Source organism: Bubalus kerabau, chromosome 21 (assembly GCF_029407905.1).
Source record: "Bubalus kerabau isolate K-KA32 ecotype Philippines breed swamp buffalo chromosome 21, PCC_UOA_SB_1v2, whole genome shotgun sequence".
Classification (NCBI taxonomy): domain Eukaryota; kingdom Metazoa; phylum Chordata; class Mammalia; order Artiodactyla; family Bovidae; genus Bubalus; species Bubalus kerabau.
The window spans coordinates 39,254,875-39,264,148 of record NC_073644.1 but is presented as its reverse complement, the minus strand read 5'-3'; the positions used below and the strand labels follow the sequence as shown (position 1 = coordinate 39,264,148).

At 36.0% G+C, this 9,274-nt stretch overlaps 1 protein-coding gene across 1 annotated transcript; it reads right to left on the bottom strand.

Annotated features, from left to right (window-relative positions):
• Positions 1 to 2,355: 2,355 nt before the first annotated feature.
• LOC129635814 (high mobility group nucleosome-binding domain-containing protein 3) lies at positions 2,356 to 3,187 on the bottom strand. Its single transcript, XM_055558999.1, has one exon. It carries the CDS (start codon positions 3,085 to 3,087, stop codon positions 2,782 to 2,784), a length of 306 nt encoding a protein of 101 aa, XP_055414974.1. The 5' UTR covers positions 3,088 to 3,187; the 3' UTR covers positions 2,356 to 2,781.
• Between the last annotated feature and the right edge of the window lie 6,087 nt (positions 3,188 to 9,274).

Below are 9,274 nucleotides of genomic sequence, written 5' to 3'. Positions count from 1 at the left end.
CAGAATTCAAATTTATTCAAGTTTTTCTTATTTTTTACTGTGAGTTTCTTCTAAGGAAAAACAATTTTTACAAAGAACAAAGTTTCACTAGATATTATCCTTGTGAAATGAGTTTTCAGTAGAATAAAACTCATTATATTCTAAATCTTTTTTATATATAGTTAAGTGGACTTCTTAAGGTGAAGCCTATAACTTTTAACTGATTCTCATAAGGATTATGATTCATAAAAGGTTAAAACCACAGTTCTATAGTTTTGATGTTAAAGATCTTTAGACAGAATTCATCTAACAAATGGAAATGGTAAAGAAATTTAAAGAAAATCTTCAGGTTAGAAAATCATATCAACAAAATTTCCACTCACTACCATATACATATTTAAAGAATTCTTTGATACAATTTTCAATTTATGAGACATCTCCAGAAATGCCTCAGTCACAAATAAGAGTGCACAGCATAGCTTAATGTGCTTTTTAATAACACACACAGCATTTCTATTGCTAAATCTTCCTTTTATTTAAAAATACCTGGAACACTTTCCAGTATTTAAAATCTGCACATTTAGTAGTTCATGAAGAAGTGACAGTATTGAAAGCGTTTTAAGTGTTTCAGAGTTCTGACTCTTCATCATTAGTCCTCATTATCGGGCTGTCCAAAAGATACACTGACAATGTATATCAAGAACTCTGGCTAACTTGCCTTAAACTTTGCTGTTGTACCACCCACTTTTATATTTTTCCAGCAGTGCTTTTACTAAAATCATATTCAATTTTTGACAGTAAACTTACTTTAACTCTTTGTAGATTGGCCTTGATCATCTCATTAACATCAATTAAAATTTAAAATCATTTTTATTAAAACAGACTTTTGTATATTCTGATGGTGTCTTATATGAATTTCATAAGGAAACACTGGTAACAATCACCAGATTCTGCAACACTTTGTACCTCATTATTCCCAAGACGGATTTTTGAATTTTCATTCATTTATCAGAATCAGTTGTGAACTCATAAAGTGTGCCCTTTCATTTCGCTTAATCTATGATATCCAAAATCACGAGAAAACTCACAAATGCATAACCATAGAATAAATTTATCATGACTGCTACACTATGAATATATATATTCAATGATAAATTTCATATATGTTCTATATCTTTCCACCTATTTTTATTAAACTGATAATTTGTATTAATCTTATGTATAGAACCATATATATTGCCATTTGGTAGAATACCAGTCGGGTAGAAGTGACACTATTAAAATAACATGGTCAGTTGCACATACCAAAGGCCATCACTTAACATTTTTTGATATTCATTGATTTGATATTTTCCACACTGAATTTTAAGTCAAAATTTCTTGTCAACATTCAAAAAAAATTAATAATTTTAAAACTATAGCTGAACTAATAAAACTGATTTATTTTGTGCCATTTAGTATATTTTTCAAAGCTCTGTTATTCTTAAGACAATAGCAAATAAAAGATTCCACCTTCTGGGAATCTGGGAAAATTATAAACTATACCGCCATCCTCATTATTTCTAATTATCATGGTTTGACTTTGACCCCCAGGGATAAATAATGTTACTTTCTGCTCTCTATAAAATGTCAACACTAGCTAAGAATATAGAAAAGATTAAACTTCACTAATTGTATTTTCACTAATTGAGCTTCTATATGATGGCAAATATATTATTCTGTAACTGATTCAGATATTGGGCTTCCCTGGTAGCTCAGCTGGTAAAGAATCCACCTGCAATACAGGAGACCCCGGTTTGATTCCTGGGTCGGAAAGATCTGCTGGAGAAGGGATAGGCTACCCACTCCAGTGTTCTTGGGCTTCCCTGGTGGCTCAGCTGGTAAAGAATCTACCTGCAATGCAGTTAAAAATAAAGATCTTTTATTTTTAGTTTCATGGCCTAAGCTTTTCATCTAAAGTGGAAACAGTTTCTTATCTCTAGTCAAAGCTCAAAAGGAAAAGGCATATGTCAAATATTTTAGCATGACATGTATATGAGGAAAGATTCTAAAATAGATTGAGTGCCTGCAGTGGGCAGTCATACTAGCAGTCGCACTGGAGCACACTTAACCCTATGAAGTCCATAATCTAGTTGCTCTGTGATCTAGAACAACTATGTTACAGAGTTATCAAAGAGTAGATGCATATATTAAATCATTCCAAGAAGTATCTGAAATTATAGAATATAGGGGAAGCCCAGGAATTAAACTAGACAAAGATTATCTAGATGGTTGAACGGGGAAAGCTTGGGTCCCAAATAGATTAAAATGATGAGATTAGCAATAGTTTCAGGAAAATTTTTTTTTTTTTTTTTTTATTTTGCAGGCAGGAAAACCTTTTATTTTAAACCACAAATAATCAGCAGGTGGCCACAACTATCCATGTTTCATTAAAATCACATAAAACCTAGGTACAAAAGCACCACTGATTATTGCTCTAGAAAAACGGCATGAAAAAATCCAAATACGCACAGTAAAAGCACCACAGGATGCACAGGACTAAATTTTTAAAGCGAGTGCATGGAATACTGAAATCAATTTTACAGACAGCTCCCAATATTAAACTGGTATTTATTTTACTCAAGGATGATGGAAATTTCCAAAAAGCACGACTTTGAGAAGGTAAAATGTCCATCCTTATATATTTTTGTATGCCAACTAGTAGAGTCCTAAAAAATTAGCATTTACAAAATACTCGGTAAAAATAGCTTTTAAAAGTTGTCCCAAGAGGTACATAAAATCAACCCCAATTTTCATGACCATTCATTCTCCCTCGTTAGCTACAGATTCAGTTTTCTGTGCCTCTTCAGCTTTAGTGTCCCCATTTTCAGACGGTGCTGCGGTACCTTCCTTTCCAGAAGCTTCCTGCTTCTCCTCCTTCTTCCCTTTAACACCTTTGCTAACCTTTGCTGCCGGTTCTTTCTTAGCAGATGTTTTTCTTGGTTTAGGTTCAGGTTTGGGGGGAGCAGGTTTCGCTGACAGCCTGGCAGACCGTCTGGTGGGCTCCTGTTTAGTTACTTTGGATCCATCCTTCCCCTCTGTATTCTCTGGAGACTTTCTCTTCGGCATAATGACTGTATTCGTGCAGCTTAAAAGTAAAGCAACGGGCTGGAACTATTGGCACCGCCGCTGGATGCTGCCGCCTCCGAAGCTGCTCACGCGCAGGTCTTGGCGTTCAGGGAAATTTTTTAAATGGTTTTATAAAGTGTACAGAGTGGGTGATTTTTGACCATTTAGGAAAAGTATTCATAAGTACATCATTTGTTAAATAAGTTGCCAATTTGTAACATACTATTTCTATTGCATTCTTCCTAATGGGTGTCCAGGTTGATCACTGTAGAACTTGCAGGTAGCGATTGCTTTTCCTGGAGCACTTTGCCAGATGGTCATTACTGTGTATTTAGCTGAGGTTGATTTTAAATTTCACTTAAAGACTAATAAACCTCCAGCAATTTTTTTGTTTTACCATTTTAGAGACAGCTACCTGCACTCCTCCAAATATCATTGCACTATTTCGATTGTTTGAGTCAATCTTTTCCCATCTGTGTGTTCTTATCTTCTGGATTAACCCAACTAGAATGTTTCTTTCCCTCACTGTTTTTAAGCTTCATTCAAGAAAAAGAATATTTTTCTTATGTATACCCTCAACATGTAAGTCAAACCCTTTTGTCCCTACAGTTTTAAAGGAAGAGAAATTTACTCTTCAAATGAAGAGAAAATGAGATTGCAGAATATGATGAGGAGCAAAAGACAGAGAGAAAATACACCAAGAGGGAAGTTTTGGAATATTTGAAATGGAAAAATTACCACAGTTTTCCCCCAACTAACCAACCCAAGTTTCCCAATCCAACCTATGATTCACTGCACTTTGGGATAAAGCAATCCCCTTTGTCTTCTTTGTCTACCTTATCAAATGGCTTGGACCTGGGCATCCCTCTCCTTTATCCAAGAAGTGCACATTTTCACATTAATTGCCAGCAGGAGAGTTTGAAGAGAATAGGTCCAGATGCTACCTTTTCTGTTTGCTCATGGAGAATACAAGTGACACAGAGTCTTTAAATCTTACAGATGTCAAGGGCATGCAATATAAGGATAGAATATAAGAGTTTCTAAGGAAGGCAGGCAGAAGGAACTGGAATTGAACACCTTCTGTCAATTCCATCCCTAATGACTCCATTCCTGCTTATTGAAGTCTTGCAATAATCACCTTTTCCAAAAAAGTCACCAGAGAGAAATTAAAAACTAATTCTAACAAACATTTTAACAAAATAGCAGAAGGAAAACAAGAGAAAAAGGGAATTTACAATATTTCATTTGAAATTAAGAAAAAAGGTGCTACTTGAAAATCTTTACAGTGCTGCTTTCATCTTTTAACTCAGAGTCAGTAAGCTAATTACAATTACTTTGTATTTATCATATGAATTAAGCCATACAAAATAGTAGACTCATGTTACCCATTCATTCTAGCATTCAGAAAAAAGAAATCTTCTTTAGGTTTTAATAAATGCAAGAAAGACAATCTAAGGAGATACTAAACAGTTTCTGAGACAAATACTAAGTTTCTTTATTCCACTGGTAATCTGAAAAATGTTTTCCTGACAGTTTAATTTTAGAGTATATATATATATATATATATATATATATATATTTTTTTTTTTTTTTAATGTGGTTAACAGACCAGCAACATCAGATGCACCTTCTAGGAGTTTAACAAAAAAGTAGGCTCTCAGGCCCCTCCCAGATCTACAGCATCTAAATTGGCATTTTAACAAGATCAGATCCCAGGATGATTCATATATATATCCAAGTCCAGAAGAACTGCTCCGTTTACAAGAAATGATTTATGAGTAGTCCAAGTATAACATTTGTCCTTCACGAAAACTTTAAGAAGAGTTACCAGTGTTAAAATATTCAGCTCAATAAACCCACAATACACTTTACATATTAAGTGAATGGGTTCAGAATGTAAATCAACATAGCAAATAATGCAAATCATTTTATTTTATGTCTTCCGTTATTTGACTCTCACAGAAGAATTGAGTTACTGTAATTGAAGACTTGAGAACTGGCCAGTGAGGAGTGCTCTCAAAGTGTGTTAGGCTTGAAAGTGAACCTGGGTGGCTCTACTAGTTTCTGACAACTTGTGTGTTTGGATATAGCTAAGTCCTCCCAAGCTTCTCTGTGCCTTGGCATTTCCACTCTGAAGAGCAACAGTGCAGTATTATCACAGGCCTTAAATACCTGGGTGAAATTGACCTTGACTGTCACTACAGATGTTTCCAGGATGGGGGAAGGGAAGGAGAGGACATTAGATCAACCTTTCAAATGAAGAGTCATTCTAGAATTTTCTAAAGAAAACCAAGTTGCATGATACTACAATGAGATACAAAGTAAGGAAATATATGTCCTATTCTCAAAGTAGTTAAGCTCATTGTTTAATCTACATCAATATGTAGATCAATCATCAATACATCAATATCTACATCAATCTATTATCAATATCAATATGTTAAATTCTTCCATTAGTTTTACATCACCTACCCCCCTATACTGTGTTGTACTTAGGGTATATTTGAATATTTATAATATACAGGTCATAAGAGAGAGCTGTCTCTGAATAGACTATAATTTTATCTCAATGACAGTACCCAAATGTTTAAAAAAAAAAAAAAGATACTACAACCAATTTGATGTTTAGCTGATAACAAATTGGTCAAAGAGTGCAAACTTCCAGTTTTAAGAAAAGTTCTGGAAGTCAAATGTACATCATGGTGTTTATAATTAATAATATTCTAGCATATACTTGAAAGTAGCTCAGAAAGCAGGTCTTAAAACGTTCTCACAAAACAACGAAATGGTAGTTAGGGGATGGGATGGAATTGTCAGCTAAAGCTTGGTGGCCATCATTTTGCAACATGTATGTACCAAATCAACATGCTGCACACCTTAAACTTTCACAGTGTCATGTATCAGTCATGTATCAATTATACCTCAAGAGAGCTGGGAGAAAGTATTTTAAAACTGAAACTCAGTTTCTAATCATCTCACAATTGAAACTGCCTCCCAAATCCCACCAAGACTCTTCAATACCTTCCTTGTTAACTAAGAGTCTGAACCTGCCAGAGGTTTGGCAATGGCAGCTGTAGGGGAACTGAGAGCCAAGAACAGTGCCCTGATCTTCCCCATGTTGGATTAACCTGATCTTACTTATAGTTTACGGTCCATGGATCATTGGTTATCAGCTTTCCAACACAAAACAATATACAAAAAAGCACTTTATAATTAGACTATTTAAATAAAGGAGACTGTTAATAAAGAAATTATATTTCCACAAGCAATTATCTTGACATTCAAAGTTTTTGTTTATATTGCACAGTTACAGACTGAATAAGTCCTCTCAAAATTCCTATGCTGAAGACCTAACCCAGATGTGATGGCATTTGGAAACGGAGCCTCTGGGAGCTAATTAGGTTTAGGAAAGGTCATGAGGGTAGGGCCCTAATCCTATCTGATTCCATCAATTGGTATCCATATAAAAGGATATCTGAATTCCAGTTCCAGTTATAACTCTTCCACTTAAAATTTCAAATGTGATAAAGTAAGGAGAGTCCATCAAGTGCCTCATACATTCTCTTTGTACTTTAAATGTTAATGGCTTTGGATAATAATTACAAGTCATTTAAACTCATAGGGCATCATTATTTCATATGGAAATGGATTTGCTATAGTAATGCACATCCCCTTTCTGTCATATGCAATGTTAGGACCAATAAAAATAGACTTCAAAACACCAAATGATATTATTAAAGGTGATGCAGGTCTCCTTATTAAAATAATTCTTTTTGTCATCATCTGAACATTGTCATCAATGTATAGAATCTAGAGGCCAAATCATCAATGCTTTCTGTACTTTACTTCCCGTATCAGGCATCAGAGTATATTAAGGCAATGACATAAGCTGAGAGGCAACTGTAAAGGAAAGGTAATGTTATGTTAGGTAACCAGACTGAAAGTTACAATGTTAAATAAGGGTAAGTAGGTATTCAACTTTCCTGAATATTAGCATGCTGTGCTGTGCTCTGCTCTGCTCTGCTGCTAAGTCACCTCAGTCGTGTCCGACTCTGTGTGACCCCATAGACGGCAGCCCACCATGTTCCGCCATCCCTGGGATTCTCCAGGCAAGAACACTGGAATGGGTTGCCATTTCCTTCTCCAATGCACGAAAGTGAAAACTTGAAAGTGAAGTCGCTCAGTTGTGTCTGACTCTTCGCGACCCCATGGACTGTAGCCCACCAGGCTCCTCCGTCCATGGGATTTTCCAGGCAAAAATACTGGAGTGGGGTGCCATGCTCTGCTTTGCTCAGTCCCTAAGTCCTGTCTGACTCTTTGTGACCCCATAGACTGTAGCCTACCAGGCTCCTCTGTTCATGGGATTTCCCAGGCAAGAATACTAGAGTGGGTTACCATTTCTTTCTCCAGGGAATCTTCCCAACCCAGGAATTGAATTCATGCCTCCTGTATTGGCAGGTGGGTTCTTGTACCACTGAGCCACCAGGGAAGCCCCAAATATTAGCATAGAAAACCCCAAACTTGGCTGACCAAATAATTTTTAGAAAGAAAAGAACAACATAAACAGTATTTTGAGAAATACAATATGAATACCAGTGCTCAAGGTTTGCTTTTAAACGCTGAATTGAAATGAATATCCTCAACTGCATCAAAAACATTGTCTCCAAAAAGCTTTACCTCTTTTGGCAACAACACCCTCATCTCTAAAAGTACACCTGCAGTTAGGCTGCGAGCACCTCAGAGGTAGGCTTAGCATCTCAGCTATCACTCTGTCTGATATAATGCAGAGTAGACATCAGCAGGATAAACATAACTGTACTGAATGAGCCAACTGATTGTATATCATTATTTGAAATACACTGTCCTGTTGTTTGTCATAAACCATTAAAATATCCCAGTAATTGCTTGTGCATCCAAAGCCTATCTGGAGACTGCCAAGGAGGGGCAGAAAACCCAGTGTCAGCTTATATATTAGGATCACTGCTAGGAATGTTCATTTCAATTCACTAAAGATTTGTGAGGTTCCTGCTCTGTCTTTTCAGTATACTAGATGCTATCAGAAAATAAAAGAAGTAAATGTCATGATTCTTGCCCTTAAGAGGAACTTGTCCATTTCTATCCCCACATTTATGTGCCATTAAAATTATTTGCCAAAGAAACATATCCCTCAATCTTCCATAGTAAGCCACTGCAGCATTTTTATTAGGTAACCCAAGTCATAAAAAGGGCAATTCTCGTAAATGTTAGGCTTGAACAAACAAGGGACTGTAAAGGATCTAGCAGAGTCACAGTGTTCGGAAAGCAAAGCAAGGAAGAAAGCAAGAAGTAGCACTGAAACTAAAATAGCAGTTGAGAAGGAAACCACTTTACAGGAGAATGCCATGGAAGAAAAACTGCTTGGCAAAAAAGCCATCTCTATCTCATGGGTGGTGGGCAACTAGTTTCTTTCTTTCCAGTCTTCTGATGCCAATTTGGAAGATACCAGATGAAGAAGATTGAGGGCAAGAGAAGGGGGTGACAGAGGATGAGATGGTTGGATGGCATCCCCGACTCGATGGACATGAGTTGGAGCAAACTCCAGAGATAGTGAAGGACAGGGAAGCCTGGTGTGCTGCAGTCCATGGGATCGCAAAGAGTTGGACAAGACTTAGCAACTGAACAACAAGGTGTAAAAGAGAAACAAGATGTAAAAGAGAACAGGACAGGAACCACGAAGAAATGAAGTGCTACCTGATTAGCCAGGAATTTAGACGATAAAAAGAATAAGAAGAAATAACTTGGTTAAGCCAAGACATCTCTCGATTCTTATTTTGCTGAATAGTTTGACTAAAGGGAGAGAGTTTTCATCTAAATTAACGGCTAGCATTTACATTTTAATGGAACTTTTTAGAAGGTGTAGTAACCAAAATATTCAGCTATTTCCTTAGGGAAGGGACTCAATTCATATCAAAACACAAAAGCAGGTAAAATTAAGAACCCATTCTCCTAAGACCAAACAAAGTAAGCCTATTGGAAAAACCAGTTCAATAACAAATCAATAACTATTTTTAGATGAGAGATTCTTGACATCTTAGATTATTTCACCTTCACTGAGGGAAAGAAATTAGACACGTTACCAAACAATAATAATAATAGTAATTTAAAAACTTGGGAAATTTAAACATCAATTAAAACTCAACTATGTCCC